The sequence below is a fragment of the Triturus cristatus genome, chromosome 4_1 (genome assembly GCF_964204655.1).
Source record: "Triturus cristatus chromosome 4_1, aTriCri1.1, whole genome shotgun sequence".
Lineage (NCBI taxonomy): Eukaryota > Metazoa > Chordata > Amphibia > Caudata > Salamandridae > Triturus > Triturus cristatus.
In genome coordinates, this window is record NC_140585.1 from 824,311,294 (window position 1) to 824,336,017 (window position 24,724).

Consider the following 24,724-nt stretch of genomic DNA (forward strand, 5'->3'; position numbering starts at 1 on the left):
CTAGGACCGCACAGCAAAAGAGATGCCGTACACGTGCACATCGCGTGTCTGTACACTTGCACATCTCCTCAGCAAAAGAGACGCTGTACATGTGCGCATCGCGTGTCTGTACGCGTACACATCTCCTCAGCAAAAGAGACTTGTCTGTACACGTGCACATTGCGTGTCCCCCTTCGGAAGCAAAACCCACAACAATAGATCTCACCAAGGCGCGCAGCGAATGTGCTGCGTTGCTAGGCGAGAACTAAAAACCCCTATAAGTAGAGTGGCCAGAATTTTAAAGACATAAACCAGGACATTCCACTAAAATAGAAGGACTACAATTTTACTTCAACCAAGCGCACAGAATGAAAGCTCTCATCAGCATAGAATTATAGAGAAATGATGAAAAACAAATAGAATTAAATTTTTAAAGGCAATATGCCCCTCAATCAAACTGCTTTCTTATAACAGCTGTTAACTAGCCCTGCTTTGGAAAACATGAAAAGGCACCGCCGCTAAAATTCCGGAAATCAGCCGGGACAGCTGGTGAAAACCGGGACTGTCACGGCAAATCTGGGACGCCTGGTCACCCTAACTAAAAGCATTGCCATATGTTAAGGTAACACATGCTTTTCTTATGGGATTGCCGAAAGGGTGTCCCAGGGAGGCATCATTAATGTCCATTGAAATGTGTTTAAAGAGAGAGATATTCAATTGTAGCCATCCATCAGACACCACCCACTGTTTTAAGTTTATGCCCCTACACAAGGATGCACTGAGCCCTGTAATGTGCAAACAACCATTACGAGGACTGATATGCATGTCCGGGTAAATTTAGAATGCACAGCCTAGTAGATTGTAGATATGGGCAAAAAGAAGCACAGCTCGTGTGTCAGCATCCACCCGATGGGAAACAGTGAATTTCTTAGGAAACCATGTTCGAGTTGGGTAGTGTGCAATTTATTGTAACGTTTCCATCTGTTGCTAGGATGGCAGAATGCAGTGAAATACCTGAGGGACCTAGAATAGTGGTATCCAACGTGAGTCCCCGAGTATATTTCAACCACATGTTGAAAGAAGGCATAGCATGCTTATGAGCCACCAGAAGGAGGTATGTGTTCAGTAGGGCCTGGAGTCTCTTTACCTGCAGTGTGCATCAAGTCCACTTTTCCTTTCAGGACCCAGTGGCTTTTCCCTGGAGCTGGACCAAGAATTCCCCTACCCTCCAGGATGCCAGTCCAACACACTGGCCAGTGTTTTCTGACAGCAGCATGGATCACAGGCCCGGAACCACCATGTGTAGCTAAGAGTAGAAGTAATAACTTTTGTTTTAGAAAAGAAACAAAAGTACCATCTTATACTTACATACTTCTCGATAGAGGATATAGAATAGATAACCGTGTATTTTTGGACCTATATTGCTTCTCATGGCATGATGAACCTAGATAATTAGTCTTTAGTGCCCTTGTGACTAGCATGTAAGTGACTTACTTTCACCTTGAAAAAGATCGTTTTTGTATGGAACCAGCACCAGAGGGTTCTCCTCTATGCTATAATATAACTGAGTGCATTAGGAAAGGAGAAAAAACCACCAAGATAAACTGAAGTTGTTATATCATTTGAATGATACAGCCCCTATTGTCTCATCCACACCTACATTGAAAGTAGGTTCCAATGCACTGATGAAGACTCAGAGAAATAGCATTGTGGATATTGACAGTACTATTTGTTTTCTAAATCCAGTAACTCACTGCTATGGCGAGCAGCAGTGGGTAACAAGACTTGTTAACTGCTGTTGTTACATCATAAATAAATTCCAAGCTACTCTGGCTGGGTTGTCTGAGAGCCTGTGAGAGCAGCACTGCAAAGCAAGGTGCCCAGTGTTTGGAGGAGAGGGAAGGAAAGGCACAGGCAGCAGGTGAAAGCAGAGGCAAATTATTCTGGGGGCTATACACAACATAAAATCACAGATGGGTAAAAAGGGAATTATTGGAGTGTTTTTCAGTTTGTCCTCGGAGTGACATCACAGAAAACTCAAGCTTTGCTCTTGTTGTCTATTTGATGTCACTCAGAACCTATTGTTGAAAAATATCCCTGTAAATCAGATACCTGCCTCTCATTCTATGTTATGAATGTCTCTTCTGCCCCTGAATAGCAGTTGAAAGCAGAGGCAGATGATTTGGGAAGCCATACATAAAATTATAGACGGTTAACTGTGAGTTAGGAGAATGTTTTTTACCCTCGTCTTTACACTTGTTGTCTATTTGATGTCACATAGAACCCCTCAATAAAAAAAAAATCCCTGTATTTCACTGTTACCCATCTACAATTCTATTTATGACTCTCACTAAGTGCCACTTTTGTGAATACCAAATTCCATATCTGGCAAGTCACTGCAATGACACAGCAAGAGTAAACAAAAGCTGCTGCCCACTGTGGCTTCATCATAAAGGATTACGTCAGTGGCATAACAAAATGTGAGGGGGGCCTGCAAGATATGCTGAAGGGGCCCCTTGCACTCACACCAGTATGGGCTGAGGGGGACCCCTCCAATATGGGAAATCCAGGGGTTCCCCCACACCGCGGGGTCTACTGGGACCTTTGTTACCCCCTGGATTACTTGACTGCTCTGATAAGACTTGCTCAGAGCCTGTCAGTGAAACGCTGGCTCTAGCACAGCTTTGGGTGGTGCTCAGGAAGGAAGGCACAGAGGGTGATGGAGATGTGTGGCAGAACGACAGGTATTTTTCTTTTTTACATTTGGGACAGGCAGGAGAGGTCATGTTATGTATGGTTCCCCCATCACTCCTCTGCTCCTGCATAGCAGTTGAAAGCAGGGAAGCTGATTTTTGGTAGCTCTATATAACATAAAATTATACATAGGTAAAACGTGACCAATGAATGTTTCTCCCCTCGGTGTTCTGTGTGACATTCTAGAAAACTTGAGCTTCTCTGTTTTTGTCTATTTGATACCACTCAGAATCCCTTGGTGAAAATCATTACTGTTTTTTGAAGTGTTTTTTTTGGGTTTACATCTAAATAAATAAATACAACAATTAATGCCTCCATAGATTTGGGATGCAAGGCGATGAACAGCAATACTACTCCCCGTATTGAAGAGCTACCGCTGAGGAGCATGAATTTAAAACATAAGCCAAAAGCCATCCTTAATCTTATGAAACAATGTACGTAGGTACTCAAAATACAATAATGCAATTTACCCAAAAGGCGTGGGGTTCGGATCTTGGGGGGTGAGAGGAAACGATTCGGGGGGGGGGGGGTCCATGTGATGGGGTAGCGTCAGGATGCAGTGCTGGACTGGCTGTAGCAGGCACCGGGCATTTCCCTGGTGGGCCACTAGGGTGGGAGCCGGTTTTGGGCCCATGGGGGCCGTTTTTGTTACCGGGGTCAGCATTATCGGCCCCCTGTAACAATATGGGCCGAAACCAGCCCTCGTAAACTGCTAGGCTGCACCCCCCCTCACCCCAGGGGGTGCCGGTCGAGCAGTTTGCCAGGGCCGGTTTCGGTTCCCAGTCCGACCCTGTCAGGATGGATCCAGGTGAGTGTCAGCAGTGGAGATTACATTAATAGTAATACATTTATTGTGTGATTAATAAAAGCCATTACATAAATTAACTAAGTGTTTTGAGAAGGTAACTGTGTGGGGTGTAAAACATCCGGTTTTACCGGAAGAGCATGGACTATCAGTCTCTAATGTAATCATTCCTTTTTGTTGTTGATTATGCTCCATCGGCGTACTTTTGAAGTGCCTATGCATTGTGGAAGAAGGTCATGATTTTATTTCAAATTACTTTTTTTGCCCCTATCTGGCTTTTGTAATCAGAAGGATGCACGCTGATGCCCACCACCTCCTTGTTGATTTTAAGCAGACTATAGAGGGCAAGTGCAATAAAGGTTGAATAGCCTCATCTAAAACTAACGTACTTAGCAACTATAAACTGAAGTACCACCAAACTGAATATTTGCCAGACTCAGGAATTTTATTCGCTGACAGACTAGGGGTTTTGAGTCTCCACTCAGCCAGGCAGTGACAGCTTGCCTGCAGGTATGAATATGGATTTGCAAAAAAAGTGGTTTGAGTAGCATTCTTCTTTGCCCCATAACTCCTGGGCAGGAGCAAAAGATGTGGGTAAGTGTCTCTAATTTGTATCCCCATAGTTGACAGCTTGGTTGTGACAAGCTACCTTTCCATGTTGGTGTAAGATCTTTTGTGTCAAAATTCCCAAAGCAGTATAACATGAACAAGCCTTTTAAGGCCAAAGAACAATGGGTTGTCAAATACTCTTGGGACTTCTAAATGTGTTAACTGCTGTCCAAGCATGTCGTCTCTTTGCAAATGTATTCTTGTCCTGCGGATGAGACAGAAACTTTGTTGAGGAATTGGTTATTCGAAAGAAGGCTGCTCTTACCATACTACATGCCCATGCTTCTTTGATGCCTTGCTCATCTATTGCTGATTCTAAATAGTCTAAAGACTTTTTTAGTTTTTTTCCTCATCTATGCCACAATTTCCAGGCATTATAGTTTGTTCAAAGAGCCGCTCGCTGAGACACAGAATGTCACACATAGTTTGACACAAGCATTAATTCTTTGCACCCTTTGATATTTTGAGCTGAATTTGAGCTCGACCTAGGCAGTGGAGCTAATAGTGCCTTGAAGGGGTGGGGCGACGGGCCTATTCACGCCGACAGGAAAGGAGTAGAGTGGAAGATTGTGGGGTGCGCGGGTGGAGTGAGAGGGTCAAGGAGGTAGAGTGGGACGGGGAGGCTCAGGTGCTGTTGATGGGCTGATTGAGGCAGATGTAGTTCACGGGGGAAGGTCATCATTGCTTGTGAGTTATAAGAAATGGGTAAGAAGAGCATCCCATTCTGGAGAGATGGGGTGCTTACAAAGGTGGCGGACCTCTTCGTAACATAGGGCTTCCTCCTCAGCCCCCCCCCCCCATTTTTGCATTGCTCCAAGCCACGCCCCCACTGGAAGTGCCAACGCAGCCCTCCACTACAGAGTAAGCACCCTCTTAGCCAGTACAAGCGCCATGTCTACAAAGTGTATCCTCACCTTGCAACATTTCCTACATTTAAAGAGATCTACAGCGCATGCCTCCCATATGTAAATGTTGGGGAGTGCTGTGACCTCTTGCAACGTGTCATGGATTGGCTGCCAGTAATATATAATGGCTGGCCAGGACCACAATATGTGGTGTAGATCCGCATCTGGTGTGTGCAAACGGGGACAGCACAGGTGCGCTGTGGAAAAATAGCGGTTGAGTTGATAGGCTTGGTGGTGAATTGAGAATTTTAGGTTTTTAAAGCGGGCATTCCTAGACACTTGTTGGAGTGACTCTAAGGCCTGCTTCCACTCCATGTCATGTAGTGCCCTCCCAAAGTTGCCTTCCTACTTGCCTCACAAAGCAATTAGTTGAGCGCCGGTGAACTCCCAAATGCCCTTATATATCCACATAATCAAGTGTCTGCCTTCCCCCACGCTGTACAAGGCTAATATAATAGTGTGAGTGTTGGGTTCTACATCATGTGTGATCCAAGGTTCTGACAAGTGATGGACAATTCTCTGTAGGTGAGTGATAAGTTGGTAAAAGGTGAGGAGATGCCCATTTGAGAAGAGGTCCACTATAGCGGCCGGCGACTGCTCCTGCCAGCTCTGTAACTCCAGTGCAAGTAAAAGCCAGGGAAGCCGGGGAAGTCCAATAGGGAAATCGGGGAAGTCCAATAGGGAAATCGCCGGAGCATATGAGGGGGTTTGACTTGTGATGTGTTGAACTCAGGCCAGCCATTTACAAGTCACCAACATCTGTAGAGACCAAGGGGATGGACGCATGACTTTACTTTGGAGAGCAGGAAGCCCTGTACTATGGTTGGGGACAAGGGGCCAGGTCCATGACATGTTTCAACTAAGCTTTACGCCCAGCTATGCAGCACACCACCCATTGTAACAGCGCATCCAGGAAGTAAGCTTCGAAGGAGGGGGCACTCAAGCCACCCCAACCAACAGCTGCAATTTTTTCAGGGCTATTCGGCAGCGTTAATTTTCCCAGATGAGGCCACATAGCAGTGTATCTAGATTGCTGAAAATGCTTTCAGGTGGGACTATGGGAAGGATTGCAAAGTAACAGAAGAATTGGGGAACGATTACTATCTTTGACTGTGCTATCTTTCTGATAGTGGCTAGAGGCAAATTCTTCCAGAATAGTACCTGGGATCTTATGGCAGTCAGAGCAGTCGTCAGATTGCAATCATACAGATTGGTCAGGGAGTGATTAAGGCATATTCCAAGATATCAGACTGAAATCTCTTGCCATCTGAGTGAGATGTCTCCATGTCGTACTTGGGTGGGATCTAGCTGGGGCAGAGTGGGTATATGAATCATTTAGCCTAGTAGACTTGGAACCCTGCTGCTCAGGCCAAAATAATTTAGCGTGATGTGTATTGGGGAAAGATAAGTGTGGATGTTTCGTAGGTAGAATGGTAAGTCGTCTGCATAGAGGGACACCGCATGTGTTATGTTGACCAGGGGAATATCCCAAGTCTGACCCTCCTACTGCTGTCTGGTGACAAGGGGTTCCATTACCATCACAAAAAGCAGAGGGGATAAGGGGCATCCCTGCCTAGTTCCTTGTCCCATGGGAAAGGGGTGAGATGAGTTGGCCCAAGCATATCCAGGAGGTGGGGTTGGTGTATAGCAGTTTTGTGATGCTAGCAAGCACTTGCCTACACCGATTCGGGCAAGGTCGTGAAAGAGGTAGTCCCGAGCAAGCAAATCAAACGCCTTCTTCAGATCCAATATTAGATAGGCTACGTGCGGGAGACACCCCTGCATCTGATCTTGAATATGAAAGAGGCACCTAATGTTGTGGGAGGTACTGTGTCCTGGGACTAAGCCATTTTGATCTGGATGAATGAGCTCAGGGGGAACCTGAGTGTACCTGTTAGAAAAAACCTTCCCTAGGATCTTGCAATCCGCTCCAAGAATAGTGATTGGTTGGTAAGATAACAGGTTGGTGTGGCCCCTCTCAGGTTTGAGAATGGAGGCTAGGAGAAACTCACGGAGAGACTGGGGCAGTTTCCCAGTTTTCAGAGCATCAATGAACATCTCTGAGAGGTGAGGTGCTGGGCTGTTAGAAAAGGTGCTATAGTATTCTATTGGCAGCCCATCAAGGCCTGGGGCGTTTATTTCTGGCAAGGTCTTGAACAGCCCATTTGACGTCAGCAGCCAAGATCACAGCATCCAGGAAATCTCAGGTAGGGTCAGATATGTTGGTGAGGGTGAGGCTAGATAGAAAGGCTTCAAACACGCCTGCAGACATGGAGGGGCTGACTAAGATACAGCTGAGTAGTACCTGAGAAATGCCTGGAGAATGTCACTTTGTGCAAAGAGTGTAGCACCCAAATGTGAGATAATTTCCAAAATAGGACTCGAGGGAATTTTCTGTTGGATCAGCCAAGAGTGGAGGAGACCTGCTTTATCACCTTCTCTATGCGTTTTGGCGGCATAAGCAGCAAAGTTGGAGCGTGGCGTGTTGTATCTTGGCCTTTGTGAGCGTGGGTTACTTAGTGGTTTTGCAGACTGCAACTTTCTCCCGTAAAGGCAGAAGCCGCTCCATCTCAGAAATCTCTTTATGTAGTGTCTTATGGACCCCCACTATCTACTGCAGGAAAGCCACCCCCACCCCTCCTTGTGAACACCTTAAAGGGGTCCCATTCAATTGTCCTAATGGATGCTGTGTTGTGGTTTTCAGTGAAATATCACCGTATGTGGGACTCCTGCGCTTTGCGGAAGACTGGATCTTCCAGGTTGTCTCAGGGAGCTGCCATATAGGCATTGGGGGAGGCAAAGTATTCCATTCGTGAAACTAATCACCGTTATTCATTGTTACCCAAATAAAGTTCTATATTCCAATTCTATAAGAGATCTATTCAGTGTTCACCTTGCCATGTGGGCAGCAGAGCACTATACATTCTGGAAAAATGTAGTAATCATATAGTGCTATGTGTGAAGTGAGGAGAAAGATTTTACTCCATTCTTCTAGGAAATTAGTACTTTTAGCTGGGGTGTTATGAGCAGTACGGACCCAGGGTCTCAGTAGGAGGGCAAATAAATCAGGTTGAGCAGGCAAAATGGTCACACAAGAAGTCTGAAGACAGTGGGCGTCTTTTGTACTACAATCCACCTCTAAACTGAATAGCTTAAATGAGCTTGAGTTGTGAGCTCGTGAATTGTGTTTGTGAGAGGTGCCAGACTGAGATCCATGCCAGCAATGCAAACTTCACAAGGAGCACCAAATCTGACCATGCAGAGTAAACTACTGTGCTTGGAGCAGGGACTGACAATATCAATGTTTTTGTAGAGGCTTGAGGCCTAGTTCAACAGTAAAGTGATGTTTCTCAACGCAGAAACCACCAGGGATGGCTCTCAGGTGAAGCCAGGGGCATAGTTTGGTCAGGAAGATTAGGGAGGGAGTGTGAGCTACAGATTTTCCAACAATCCCACTGTCTTACAATTGTAAAATACTTTGTACGACAAGAGACACACAAGAGGGTCGTGAGGGGCAGTGGATAGGGAGGGGAATGTGGATTGATTGGAGTACTAAGTGAGAGAAAGTACAATATTTTAGTAAAATAACCAACAATTTTGAGGACATTAACATTAGAGAGAGGGAGAGATTATGTGTGCGTTTTTGTGTGTGTGTGTGTGTAAAACTTCCTGGTGAAATCCGACAGACACCTCACACTACCTGACTGAAAGCACCTGTATCTAACTACTTTTCAGAAAATACATTTAATTGGGGGGAAGGGGAGGGTAATCCCCCCCACCCCACTCCTCTCCTTCAAGCTACACCCCTGGGTGGAGCACCCACATCATGGGTGCAATGAAGGGTGAGATTTCATAAACTACTTTGCCTTGAAAAACAGAAATTGCCGGCCCAGCCTTCATCCCTGCCATCTATCAAATGACTGTGCTTGGTAAGTCTAATCTGCATCTTTTTGTCAAACAGAAGGTCTTGTGGAATTTCAAAAGCTAGACTTGTCTCTCCTTTCTCACTCCAGTGTCTGGGTCTCTTTCCTCCAGCCATGGGAATGAAGACAATACACTTCCACTGTCTTAGAAACTGTGCTTACTCCCATCCTGTGCGTGCTAGACATAGGGCCATCCAAATGGATCCCACTTTGCTTTGCTACTTAATACTATGAGACAAACTTTATGGATAAACATCAGAAGACATATGCTCCAAAATTTGCAGAATCTCCTTTCAGATGCTTGCATTATTTACCTTATTTATTGTTTCACATTGCTTTCATCATGAGGTTACTGCTTCATTTAAGCACAGCCTAAGGCTCTAGATAGTTCCCTATGTGAGCATCCACCCTTTACTTTAGCTTCCAACCCAGCAGTCGACAGACTGTTTGTCTGATCCTAGGGCCTAACAACGTACCTGATATAGCACAATCTCACATACAAATACTGATGTTTCTTTCTACAGTTTTGTCTCCTCAGAATGTTTGGTATCTCAGAAGTATGTTCTATGTTCCTAAAACCCTGCATGAAAAGGTTGACATTGACTTAAAACCATGGATTGTTGCATCTCCTTTTCCTTTGAATGACCTTCGCCTTACTTTCCATCATGGCCCTCTTCTGTGAGTACAAGTGCATGTTTGCCTCAATACCTAATATTTTATTCTTTGGAGTTCTGCAAACTGCCCACACCTCATCTCAAAGATCACAACTTATCCCATCTTTGAAAGTCAGACTCTGAAACTTAGCAATATCTTTTCTCAGGTCGCTCATCTACGAATCCCGTCAACCAACTGCATAAAGTCACATACCCTCATTTAATGATCACACCAAACTCCTTCTAATGTAATCCACTTCAAATCCACTTCAAAGCCACTGCAATAACTGCATGGTCTCCTTGAGAGCACAAGACTAAACCCAACAACCAAGAACAGCAAAAAAACACTGGATTAATCACTAACGTTGGGATGCGAAGCAGCGTGCTGCCCGGAGTAAGCCACTTCAGCGCCTTGTCAGGGGCACTAAGCGCTATGAAAATACAGTTACAATACAACACAAAACAATAGTAACTGGAACCTTCTCACAGAAAAGGTTTGCGAATTTCAACGATTTGTTACCACCTTGTTCCAGGTCTAGTAAGAGTTGCTCCAATTTATGAGAATTTGGAAATAAATCTCACCAGATCATGTAATTGTGACATACTGGGTTTCAAAAGACAACACGCATTCACCAGCTTAAACAGATTTTCTTGTTATTTTCAATAGTAATCAATAGCCTGTGACTTTTTAAGTGGACGAAGAGTATCCTCGACGGTAAAGGTCCCCAGAGAGACTAGATTTCAGAAAGGGATTCATATAACTTGGAAGGAAATGTCAAAAACGTGATATTGTAGGGGGAAACCGTCCTGCTTATGCACACAAATACCAAGTGCCGTGTCCACGGATAGAATATGCATTAGGCTGTCTTCAGGGCTTGAGGAGCGTGTGACAGGACTCGAGTTAGTGATCTGTGAATATCGCGCCCCGGCCTAGCAGAGGCCTGTGAATTCCGTTCCACAATTAGGTGCAGGCAGACAAAGTATCTTTGAAAGCACCGCTGCTTATTTTGCAGCACCGTGGGCTTTATTCTGCCGACGGAGCCCCACTCCAGTTTCGGGGGAATTTTAATGAATTTGAGCACATAAGCCACACACTGAGGACTGCACTGACCAGGCCGAGTTCATAGGTTTTTATTTAGTACAATAAAGTTCAGTCCTGCCAGGTTTGAGCTTTCTCGTTTTCTTTCTTTTTTATTAAAAAATATTGATCGAAAACCTTGCCATGAGCGAGGCCAAGTAACAACATGAGGGCTCAGTCTGTTTTCTGTAGGATTCAACATCATTCCCGCGAGCACTGTAGCATATCAAGATTCTAATAGCTGCTCAGACCTCAGCCCTCACCTCGGCTGTCAGTATGGACACTAGCAGCCAAAATACTGTGCATCATGAGGGGAACTTCGACTTGTCTCCTTACGGTACTTTCTCAACACTAATCAATGTTGGGCGACAAACCTGCTGTCACAACTGGTAAAAAAAATGGGACCTGACATCTTTAGGTTTCTTTTCATCCATGCTCAACATGTCTCTGTTGTACAAAGTCTGCACATAAGTATCTGCAGCATTTACTTGAAACACTTCTACCAACAAAGGACCTTTGCGTTAATGTGTACATCTTCATTCCGTCTCTGGTTGCACTAGACAAGACCTGGTTCTTTGCAACTACCCAGAGCTTAATTTGTGCAAGTGGTGGCAGGCAGTGAGAAAGGTCACTGAATTTTTGGGAGCAAATGCGTATTTACAGAATTTGACTCAGAGCAACTGACAAAGGCACAAAAAGGTTTTTTTTAAAAAGGAAGGAGAAGAAAAATACAGCAAACAATTGCAAAAGGGAACATGTACTCTCAAAGCCAACATGTTTTGCCTTGTTTACCTACTGGCTTTGCCAGTGCTTTTTTGCCAATTAAATTTAGCATTGACAAAAGTAAAATGCATCTGAAAAAAAGGAGGGGCGCATTATGCTGAATGTGTGTGCATACAAGATGTATCAACACACATGCACCTGTCTATGGGATGACGCAAGCACCATTGTTTTTTTTAATTTACTGATCCAAGATGGCAACCGCCACTTGGATCCGTAACTAAAAATACATTTTATTTGTGCAAAAGCACCTGTAGCAATGTGGAGCGACCCACCATAAAATAGCAGCTGCTAAAAAAAAACGAAAAAACGTGAAATACTATTAAAGGACTGCAAGGTTGGGGACGCAACAAAGGAGTGAGTTGAGGAAGCAACCGTGAGTGGCAGGGACGAGGGAGCAGCGCAGGTGCACAAAAGTGTCTTTTAGACAGTGGTGCAGTCTGGCAGCAAATGGCAGAAGCCAGGGCCTCCAAAACTTTCAATAAAAGCATTTTCTTTAGGGACTGCAAGGGGTATTGCAGCAATTGAGGGTGGACAGGTGAAGCAAAAGCAGTAGAGGACAGGTATTTGAGAGGGAAGCCCACAAGAGAAAGCAATTAAGCACTTGCATGTCTTGTTAAAAGTAGTTCCTAAAATATGAGCAAGGAAGGATACAAGTCAGCTAATTAAATGGTAAATAGGCGATACTCCGTGAAAGGGACAAACGCAAGAAGAGGGGGAAAAAGTCACTGAATAAAAGCAAGCAAATGAGGTTCTCAATAAAGCCAACTGGTGGTAAGCAATTGTCCACAAGAGGTCCAAAATCAATGAGACCAAAAATCGGACATCAAAAAGTACCTGTAAGAGAGAGATGAAGTGTAGGGAGATGTAAGAAAGAGGCATAAGGTAGAGTCAAGAATAGCCATATTTGGCATCCGATTTGACACCCCCATTGGCGGGCTCATAAGAAAAGCATTTAGCTTCTGCCCCTATCATTTTACAGACTCAGAACTGGAAGTATTCCACAGAGGTTTTCACAATATATTGATTGATGTCAGCACAGCAATGGAGAGTAACTGAAAACATGGTCGCACTAAAGAGAATGTAGACTTCTGGCAGTCCTGCAAAGTGCTTGATCGATCTCTAGGATCACTAGCAATACAAAGATCATATGCGGTGTTGCACAGAACGCGGATGGGTAGTAGCTCTGCACATTATCCAGATCTCCAGCAGCACTACTCAGGACCTGGAACCCTAGCAGCACTGGACAGCATCTGATTCTCTAGCAGCACTCTTCAGGACCTGGAACTCTAGCAGCACTGCACAGCATCTGGATCTCTGGCAGCCGTGCACAGGACCGGGATCTCAGTTAACAATGCACACTACCTGAACCTCTTGTAACTTTACATAGTGCACCTGATATTTAACAGTGGCACACAGTAAGTGCATTATGCTTAGCAGAACATCACAGGTTTCAATATATGTAAATGCTGCATAATCCACAGCTTCTTGGCTGCACAGGCAAAGCTTCCAAAAGGTTTAAATGTTCCTGTCTACTCACGAGTGCTTTACATGTCTTGTGAAATTGAAATATACGTAATGTGTTACCTTTGGTCTACAATATCTACCTAGTTGAAGGTGTGTTGTGGCAGACCCGCTGTCCGCAGACATTTAAAAAGGGCTGACAAGTTCCTTAGGAGAGTTGCCCTTTCACAAGCTTTGGAAGCAAAGAATGAATATTTTATTCATACCTAAATTAGTTCTGCATTTTTTTCTTTCTGGGAAATAAAAACTGCAGCTAGACCCCAAAGGGGGAGCACAAGTTCATATTTCTGACAAGCGCCCTGTCCCAATTAGTATGCCTCAAGTTACCTGAGCTAATTAGATTTCGGTTGCTACTGTTTCAGGGAACACGCAGCAGTGCCTGTGGAAGGGAGAACTGCTGTCAGGTGTCCCTGCAACAGGGGCATCATTTTTAAGCTGTTCTGGGTGAGCCCCAAAATAATCTGCACCATCTCTAGCGACCTCTGTGCGGGTATCGCTAGTTTCCCTCAAATCCAGATCATTTTGCATGCAAGTTACTATCTAACAGATGTAAACTTTGATTGAACATTTCCCTGAATATTGGTAAATTAATGAAAAGACGCCAGAAATCCACAAAATTACAAACTCTCTTTGAAATATACTTAATTATTGTGATGGATTAGTGCATTATTTGTTAGGCAAATTTGTTCAAGATCCTTCTCTGCCATGTTCTACTGGCCACCAATGCCCCACCTCCAGGGTTTTCAAAGGCTTTTTGTGGCACACAAAAATATCATGCACTAAACCATTGTGCAGTGTGTGTGTGTGAGTGGTGAGAAGAAGCACTTTAACTTACTGTGCACCTTTTCTCTCTCTTCACCATCACCCTTTCTCTGCACTTCTTCCATGGACCTTTCTCTGTCTTGTTCGGCTGTCCCCACCACTTACACATGCCCTACATGCCTTCATTATACACCTGCTACTCTACAAACATCTTATTATGCTCCTGGACCTATCACTTTCATCTCTCCATTCTCATATACCACTCATCCCTCTCTTGAAACTCATCTTCTTAGCATCTTCCCTCGCCTGCACCTCTCTCTTCCATGCAGTGCTTTTCTTTACCTCTCTGCTCTTGTCTGCAGCTCGTAATTATACCGGCAAACCTACCCTGCCTTACTTCTCGCTGCATATCTGCCACGAGCCTCTAGCTCTAATTTACTCATACCTTTCTCTCATCCTTGATCCACCCATCTAAAATCGCTCATACTTTTACCCCATGTCTGTCTCTCTTACTTGCATCTCTTATTTGAACATCTCCTATTCACCTTGCCCAAGCCACTACATCTCACTTTCTTCCATTAACATATCCCCTCCCTGCCCACTCATATTCTCTCATTCCCACCGACCACTCTTCCCCCTCTACAGATACATCCACCCTTTCCAGACTCATGGCACTGAAACTCTGGCAGCGCTGCACAGTACCATGATATCTTGCATCATTGCACTGTACCCAGTTCTTCCCTGCACATCACCTAAATAAAAACCCATCTTCTTCCCCAGACCCTGACGCCCCTAACTTTATATAAATGCCATAAATACACTCTTATTGTGTGCTGTTGCTTATCGTATTCTGGTTATTGTAACCCCGTTTTCCTAATTTAGTTATGACCCAACATGCTCCAACCTGGGAGAGAAGTTGTGCCGAAAACAGTGACAGTGAGAATTGAATTCATGATCCAGTGCAAGAGTGAATGTGTTTGTTAGGAGATTTGTAAAACCAAGAGTTAACTAAATCACCTCAAGACACTTTGAGTCTGGTAAAAAAAATCCACTTTGATTTATAAAACATTGAATTCTGCTATAAGGTCTGTTTCTCTGTACTCCCAATTTTGGAAGAAAAGATAAATAAGACACTGGAGAATAACCCATTTACCTAGGTTTTTCTCAGATACTGACAAGTGGAAACCATTGATCAGAACATCAACCACACCTACATCGTCCATCACGTTTAGGTCTCTCCTTTGATTAGTTCTTCCAAGATTAGCACAGAAGGCCTAATCATCTACTGATCTTTTATAAATGTTGCCATCCTACAGGTTTGTGAGCCAAGGAACTAGGCCTCCATGAATAACTCCTCACATAAAATATTCACGCACTCATGATTTAGTCTCTTTCTAAGTTGCTATCCTTCAGGATGCATGTGAATTCATTTTTCTATCCTAAAGGGATAATCAAATAACATACAATTTCGAGTCTTCTGCAAAATGTTCAGGGCTGAATGGAATAGAATGTAGAGAAACATAAGAAAATAGAGTTAAATCAATTGCTCAAGGTTAGAAGGGTCAACAGAATTGGAAATTAAGAGGTGGTGCAACGCAGTACAACTGCATGCGTATTTGAGTGCTTGGACAGCAGGTATTGTCACAAGCCAATTTCTACTCTATTTTCTTTGTATGATTGTCCATTGGTGCCCCTGATTTGGATGAAATCGTTTTAGGGTGTGATCAGAGAGAAAAAAAGATAACGAAAAGCAGATGTACTTGGTGACAAAACTATGCTCAACTTACAGGAGCCCAGAGTTAATATCCTTCCACAAAGAATGTTCTGACTCTAAACAACCAAGGGCCAACAATTTAAGAGGAACTCTGAAAGTGCTGCATCTCCCCCTCAGCCTCAACTAATACAATTGTATGGCCTTCTGAATATATAAAACCTATGAGAAACACCTCTAGGTCTTTGGCGGCAAATCCAAGTACTCCTGTCTGCTCAGTGTTCTACGTTGAAAAGACTCTATAGGCGATTGGGTAATGGACATAAAACAGCATTGCTCTCAGAACTTATCAGAATCACGTAAGAACATGCCCACAACCCCATCCAACCACACTGTTAGACATCAAAAAAGCAAAACCCTGGCTACACAGATGAGCAGAACACAAAATGGCCCCAGAGAAAAGAAAAACAAGCCAGAGAAATATACAGCTGTGTAAGCAGCTGTCGAAGGGCAGAACCTCATATACTCTGTCAATGAGGACTGATGCAAAGAGGTTGAACTGCTCACATTATCTCACACAACATGTTTTAGACCCTTGGTTATCACACTGCTGCATGAACAAGTGTTTTTTCAACAATTTAAGCACACAGATCATGATGGAAATTGGAGTACAGGATGCACCAATGTTTGTAGACAATGCTCCCTCTCCACGCGGCCATCTTTCAATGGCAAACCTACAATAAATTATTATGTACAATTCTATTAAGCATCTATTTGTATCAACGTGCCATTACTGCAATCATTCCCCATCAGTAGTGTTGTGGCACAGCCCTGTGTTCATCCTGCTCACAAGCAATATCCGATGTTGATTGCTTCACAAACTGTAAAGCTGTATAAGATACCTGTGATCTGGGCAACTGCATCAATAAAGTCTGCCCTAAACAATCTTCTCATTGAGAGTCAGCATTAGCAAGCCAGACTCACCGCATCTGTTAGGCAGATTTCTGTTTCATATGCAGCCAGAACACATGAAGGAGGCCAAACCATGAAAGGGTGGTAGTAAACAAGAACAAAAGGTACTCACCCCAGGTAATGTTTTAATATTGTGCAATGCATTCTGTGCCTCGAGTGCAGCTTTTCTTGTATAAAATGTGACGAAACAGCAACCTAAGGAGAGAGAACGAAAAGGATTCAGGGACCGTGATGCACTGCCGCCAAAATTAGGAGAAAAAGCAGAAAATTGAAACGATTACTTTGTGAGATTGTTTACAATTACAGAACACAATCAGAAATAGAAATACAGTTGTGGTATTTTGCGCCCTGCTTTCTAGTAGCCTCGGTCCAAGAGACGTTTATTCTGTGAAGTAACAAGAGTATAAATTGAACCCCCTGAATGGAGAATGCTCGCTTTTATGTCTATATGCTTGAACACAATCTACTGAATCCTTTATACTCGGATACATCACTACCCCGGATTGTACTAATTTTCTTTGGAGTGCAATGCAATGTTTCCCGAAAACTAGGTCTGCTCTGTTAGAATGTGGTTCGGATTCTTCCGGTTAGCCACCCATGCCCCTCTATCTCATGCCATCTCATTCCACTGTGAAGCTTGCGGCCAACTAACCACACACATGTCCTTCTGCAAACCTGAGGTGTACAGAGTGATCGCATTAGTCCTGGGGAACTGTTCACTTATTTAAGGGAATGCACTGTATTTTGCACATGCACCTGCTTTCATTTGTTGGTGCACGATGATGCTAATTTTGTCGCTGTGCTGGAATACTTTTTCTAAATGGTTTTAGTCAAATTTAGCGCCACTGGGCTCTTGTGATGCCATGCATACCTTGTGCCCCTTTCCCATTGCCTTTGGTGGTGTGCCATATAAGGCAGTTTGTGTTCTGTGTGCAGGATACAATTCATTAAACTGTTCCATCTCATTCAGTTGCATAATGGGCAATGTCACTTGTAGGGTGTTCCTATGCGTGTTATCACTAATTGCAAGGTTGAAGTGGAAAAGATGCTGGATCATCAATATCTCAGGTGTCCAGCTCGGATTCCTGCATGTCTCAGGAGTCGCTATTAACATTTGACACAGAGTCAAATGGAACATACATTACTTTGAAGCACACTATTATGGGTGGAAATTTCACAGCAGGAGTTGCTGGTCGAAGTTTTGGAATACTGTAATCCTAAAGTAGGATGCATGTGTGCTGTGACTCTTAGATTCGCATTCCTGTGAAACAACGTGGTAGTTCAAACATCAAGCGGCTGTGGCCCATGGGTTGTGTACAATACACATCATGTCATGCCAAGTTCTGTGGAGTGATATGGGTCATAAGGCACGGGGAGGGTCAGATAAAGCCATCTGTCTTGCTGGATTACTCTTCCAATTATGGTTCCTTCTTAAATAAATCGGTCTTTGTGCTTAACAGTCAAACACATCGATGTCTTGTTTTAGAAGGGAACTCTAGTGTTTTTGTTCTGAATGTTGAAAGTACCTTAACTGTCCTCATTCATTTTTGCAATCAAGTTTCAAGAGATTTGAATCGACAGTCTATTTACATTGTTTAGCACTAAAAAATTTTTTTTTAAAGTACTATAAAGGTGGGTTAATCCTGCTGGTGCAGCACCCACTATGACACTTGATGCAAATTGTTATGTCTCTTGAAACGTGTAGGATAATGGACCTTGGGTCTCAGGAAAAAAGCATGTTCAAAGGCAAAAACACTTTTAGCCTGTCTTTTCGAACCACACTAGCGATAACAAAATTAAATAAAAACAATGGCCCTGAGGGATCCCGCATAGATAGGTGGCTACCTCTGCACAACATGTTCTAGTCTTCCACGTTTCATAGGGCTTGGAGAGGAACATTTCGTAAATTACTCTATATTCCCTCAAGGAATTACACCACTATGACTTTAAAAGTCCTACAATCTTTCTTTAAGGTCCTAAGTTAAGATATTAACCATATAACTAAGGCATGACGGGGTATGCTAGTATAACCCTTTTATCTGGTTGTGCGCTCTCCCCATTCCTTTTGACAATCCAGGTCAAAGGAACTTATCCAATGTCTGTGCCTAGCAGAATTACATCTACAATGTACCCTTAAACTGGGCAAGGATAACAACCAAGAGATTATTCAGCTTCTGCTGCAGCCCATGCCCCGAAACAGGTCTCTGACTTCACTTCCTCTCTCTTAGGCCATCCTGAACGTATCTGTAATGGGCTTTTTGTGACTGGAAGTCATAAACTCCGATATTGAAAACGTGGAAGTCATTCAAAAATGTTTGAAGTAAATGGCTTACACGACAACAGGTGTCAGAAGTTAGAAATGCATGATAGGTTCCTCCTGCCTTCCTGTTCGTGTCTGACAGGAAAGTCCTACTACACACGGGAGATTACCACAGGCGTCAGTCTGGATATGCGTTATAGCGAGAAGATTCAGGAAAATAAACCCAATGGAAGACCTACTCGGAACACACTGCAGTCTGTTGATGTCTCTAACTTCCTGTTTCTGAGACTTCTGGACCTAAAATATCTAACAGCAGCCTACGTGAAGCATTGCCCAAAAGCTCTTCGACACTTGGGATCAACATTATTCAGGTTTTCGAACATGAAAACTCCAACTATTAGCACACAATTCACACTTGCAAGCCTTTCACAAAATCTCTAGATAGTTGCCACTTAAAAACACACTTTGTAAAATAACAATGGTAATACTTTAATCTAAATGGAGTGTTTTCATAAAGTACAAGCAAATTGTAGCCATTGAGAAAAGCCCTTCAAGTCAATTGTCCAAAAGTAAAATTAAAAATGCAAAATCCGCTCATTTAATTCGGTGGTGAAGCGATTCATACATCATGAGGAATAAGTAAAGTCATGTCAGGTATCAAATTCTTCATGATCTCACCGGTAACCATGATTACAAAAACCGGATGATGTTCTGTTGAACTATTATCATGCATTCAACTAGTAGGTGTACTCGCAATACAGCCAGCAAGGACCATTGAGATGAGCACCACAGGTGATTCATGGGCTCTTCCAGTGTATGTAAAGGTTCAGTATTCCATATATATATATATATATATATATATATTACCTACTGGCGGTCGCCAGTAGGTAGTTATAGTTAGGACCCCTTTTCCATAGGAAATCCGCAACATTCTATTTTGAATAACTTTGGCGCCGGTCGACGAATCCTCGCGAATTTCTCAAAATAGGTGGGGCGCTACGCTCCGCTCCTACCCTGAAAGTCTCGGGAGGATTCGTCAAGCGGGGGCAGAGATAAAAGGGGGGTCCCAAAACGCGTTTTTCCCATGCATTTTTCCATAGGACCTTTAGACAGGGCTACAGCCCGAACGGCTGAACAGAATTACTTGAAATTTGGCAGAGAGGTAGTCCTCAGGTCAAGGAAGTGCCTTTTGTAGGTTTGGTGTAAATCTGTTCAGTAGATTCTGAGAAAATAGCCTTTAAATCAATATATATATCTGAGCCAGCTTACGGTACGCTTACCGTAAGCTTACCGTACGCGTACGGTGGCGTGCGCGAGCGCGATTCTGATTGGCTCTTAGATCTTAGTAAACATTCGAATCGGCCGAAACCAGGAAGCGGCGGCCGCCATTTTCTCTCTCGCACTGAGAGTTAGGTTGTTAAATAAAACCAATACACATGTAAAGGAGCTGTTTTGACAGCTCACACACACATAGCCATGATGAGGGAGTCCCCCAAGACCCCCCAAGGCCAAAAATGCCATTTTTATTTTTTCGCCAATTTCGCCGATTACGCTTACCGTACGCGTACGGTAAAAAATGTAAAAAAACAAACCACTATCCACACTCCCCCCACCCCCTGTGCTTTTGGTGGCCGCAGGCCACAAAATGTGCAGTGCTTATCAGAGGTGTGAAAACCCACAATATTTTTAACAAAAATAATAAAAGAAAAAATTATCCACACTCTCTCCACCCCGTGTGCAAATGGTGCCCGAAGGGCACCATTTGTGCATGGCTTATAAGCACCGTAAGCACAGTAAGCACCGCGTGCTTACTGTGCACGCACGGTGCGCGAAGCGCACCGTGCGCGCACGGAACGAACTGCGTTAAGTGGGCGCGCACGCCACGAATGGCGTAAAGTAACTTAGCATTTAAAAAACCGTACAAATTCACTGAAAAAACCATAGGTTTCACACACGTTATAGTTAGGAATTAGCATTTAAAAAACCTTGCAAATTCACTGAAAAAACCATAGGTTTCACACATGTTATAGTTAGCGGAAATTTTACTGATAAAAAACCAGTGAAATTCCCCCGTTATAGTTAGTGCAGGCAACTATAACTCACGCGACCGCAATCTTCTGCTGATGACATATGTGTCTTTATGAAAAAAAAATATTTGTAATATATGTATAGCTAAAAATGTATGGAAGAAGACATGGGCAAATAAGTGTCTAAATACAGTATTAGCATCAGCAGAGGATTGCGGTCGCGTGAGTTATAGTTGCCTGCACTAACTATAACGGGGGAATTTCACTGGTTTTTTATCAGTAAAATTTCCGCTAACTATAACATGTGTGAAACCTATGGTTTTTTCAGTGAATATATATATATATATAGCTATATATATATGTATATGTAGATAGATACACATATATACACACACACGTATATATATATATTCACTGAAAAAACCATAGGTTTCACACAAGTTATAGTTAGCTGTACATTTCACTCGTAAAAAACCAATGAAATTCCCCCGTTATAGTTAGTGCAGGCAACTATAACTCACGCGACCGCAATCCTCTGCTGATGCTAATACTGTATTTAGACACTTATTTGCCCATGTCTTCTTCCATTAAATTTTAGCTATACATATATTACAAATATTTTTTTTTCATAAAGACACATATGTCATCAGCAGAGGATTGCGGTCGCGTGAGTTATAGTTGCCTGCACTAACTATAACGGGGGAATTTCATTGGTTTTTTACGAGTGAAATGTACAGCTAACTATAACGTGTATGAAACCTATGTTTTATTCAGTGAATTTGTACGGTTTTTTAAATGCTAAGTTACTTTACGCCATTCGTGGCGTGCGCGCCCAGTTAACGCAGTTCGTTCCGTGCGCGCACGGTGCGCTTCGCGTACCGCGCGCCCACTTTACGCAGTTAGTGCCGTGCACGCACGGTGGTCACGCGGTGCGCTACGCCCACCGCGTGCCCACGTTACGCGGGATGGGCCATGTACGCACGATGCGCTTCGCGCACCGTGCGCACATGGGGGACATATTATGTGCTTCGTTGTGAAAGGTATTCATTTTTAGTTTCCTTGATTTATATATGCCATGCACAAATGGTGCCCTTCGGGCACCATTTGCACACGGGGTGGGGAAAGTATGGATAATTTTTTTTTTTTAATAATTTTAACCGTACGCGTACGGTAAGCGTAATCGGCGATTTTTCGAAAAAAATTAAAATAGTTTTTTTGGCCTTGGGGGTTGTTGGGGGACACCTATATCGATGCTGGGTGGTTAAGAACTAAATATACTACCCCTTTAGATGTTTTTTGACTTTGTTTATGCTGCCCCCCTCAGAGTGCGAGAGAGAAAATGGCGGCCGCCGCTTCCTGGTTTCGACCGATTCGAATGTTTACTTAGATCGAACAGCCAATCAGAATCGCGCTCGCGCACGTCACCGTACGCGTACGGTAAGCGCACCGTAAGCGCACCGTAAGCTGGCTCAGATATATATATTGATTTAAAGGCTATTTTCTCAGAATCTACTGAACAGATTTACACCAAACCTACAAAAGGCACTTCCTTGACCTGTAGACTACCTCTCTGCCAAATTTCAAGGAACTCTGTTCAGCCGTTCGGGCTGTAGCTGTGTCTAAAGGTCCTATGGAAAAATGCATGGGAAAAACGCGTTTTGGGACCCCCCTTTTATCTCAGCCCCCGCTTGACAAATCCCCCCGAGACTTTCAGGGTAGGAGCGGAGCGCAGCGCCCCACCTATTTTGAAAATTTCGCGAGGATTCGTCGACCGGCGCCAAAGTTATTCAAAATAGAATGTTGCGGTTTTCCTATGGAAACAGGGTCCTAACTATAACTACCTACTGGCGACCGCCAGTAGGTAATATATATATATATATATATATATATATATATATACACACACATATATAGGTGTGCGTGTACATTCAAAAAGACTGTTCCATTCAGTCTTCAAAAAGATAACTCCGTACACTCAATATGTACCTCTAATATGATTTGTTGATGACTCACTCAATGAGTCATCAATAAATCACATTGGAGGTACACCCTGAGTGTGCGGTGTCATCTTTTCAAAGACTGAATGGAACGGTGATTTCAAGTAAACATTTAGCCAGAGGCTCGGTTCTTTGGCATCGTTTGACAAATCTACACAAAACCTTCCAAACAAAAGATGATTGGCAACGAGCTCAAGAAAGTCCTAAACACCTCGATCATCTTGGCCTCCTTCCCTGAAGACTTAAAACATGCTAAAGTGAGGTCCCTCTTGAAGAAACCATCCTTTTACCAGGTAGAACTGAAGAACTACTGGCACATTTTCGTGATCCCCTTTCCAGTGAAAGTTCCCTAAAAGGCAATCAATCAACAATTCACCAGACACTTGGAACATAACCTTCTGGACCCCCTCAATCCGGATTCTGAGCTAACCACAGCACTGAGACAGCCCTGATCACAGCCAGCGACGACATCAGGGCCCTTCTGGACTGTGGCGAAACAGCAGCCCTCATTCTCATGGACCTGTCAGCTGCAATAGACACCATCTCCCATCACATCTTGATCAACAGACTCCACCACATCTGAATGCAGGGAGTGGCCCTCATATGGACCGCCTCATACCTCACTGGAAGAACCCTAAGAATCCGTCTCCCATCGTTCACCTTGGAACACAAGAAGATAATCTGTGGCAACCCCCCTCCCCCCCCCCCCCCCCCAAGGATCATCATCGGCCCACCATCTTCAACACCGCACATGACCCCTCTGGCCAGCACCATCAGATGTCACGGACTCAACATCATCTTCTACGCTGACGACAACCAGCTCATCCTCTCGCTGTCAGAAGAACCCTCCACCACCAGAGTCAACTTCCACACATGTATCATGATCGCTGTTGATTGGATGAAGGACAACTGCCTCATGCTCCACGGCAAGATGGAAGTCCCCATCTTTGGGAACAACACCTTGCCATGGAATGACGCATGGTGGCCTGCTGAACTCGGTCCATCCCCCACCCGAACAGAACACGCCTGCAATCTCAGCACCATCTTGGACAGCAAACTATCTATGAAGAAACTGATAAATGCAGTCTCAGCTGCCTGCTTCCACAATCTACACATGCTTCACAAGATCTTCAGGTGGCTCCCAGTCAACACCAGAAGAATCGTCATGCAGGCCCTCATAACCAGCAGGCTGGACTACGAGATCACACTCTATGTAGAATCCCTGCATGCCTCTTAAAGAGACGACAGACAATACAAAACTCAGCTGCAACACTTATCCTCGACCTCCCAAGACGGACCCACATCACATCCCACCACAAGAAGCTACACTGGCTCATGATCCAGAAGAGATGCCAGTTCAAGATGCTGACCCACGTATACAAAGCCCTGTTCAACAAAGGACCAACATACATCAACAAATGCATAACCTTCCACCAACCGACCAGAGACCTACGATCCGCCTCCCTCTTCCTCGCCGACACCCCCTGGATCTACCAAGGCAACAGCAGAGCATGCTCCTTCTCACACTTGGCTGCCTAAGCTTGGAAAGACCTTCCCCTGAACCTCAGGGCCATCTCATTCCTCTGGCAATTCAGGAAAGGACTCAAGACCTGGCTGTTCAAATCAACAGATCACCACAATGCAGCTATCAACTCCAGTGCCTTGAGATCGTCATGGTGATTTGCCGTGCTTTCTGAATCCTTGATTTATTGATTGAGTAATCTCACTTGGTTCCTTCATGGAAAATCTTATGCTGATTGATCAACAAATCCATAAATTTGGCAACAAGTTAGAACTTTACTCACAAAGCGTGCTTTTCCTAATTTGGGGTAAATCTATACAGTCATTTTCGAGAAAGTTGTGTTTAAATAGGTGTTTCGAGAGGTTATGAAGGGATTTTAAATTAAAGTGGTATGTGGACGGTTAATCCAACACGAGTCCAGAGGAACTGTAAATTTAAAAAATAAGGGCCTTTCATTAGTCAT

At 43.8% G+C, this 24,724-nt stretch overlaps 1 protein-coding gene across 38 annotated transcripts in view; it reads right to left on the reverse strand.

Annotated features, from left to right (window-relative positions):
- Nucleotides 1-24,724, reverse strand: part of CELF2 (CUGBP Elav-like family member 2) — a 1,172,172-nt gene that overhangs the window by 204,937 nt on the left and 942,511 nt on the right. For all 38 annotated transcript variants that reach the window (XM_085653524.1, XM_085653515.1, XM_085653510.1 and 35 more), the window contains one exon: nt 16,568-16,650. In XM_085653524.1, the coding sequence (XP_085509650.1) occupies nt 16,568-16,650 (83 nt within the window). The remainder of the gene's footprint in view (nt 1-16,567; nt 16,651-24,724) is intronic.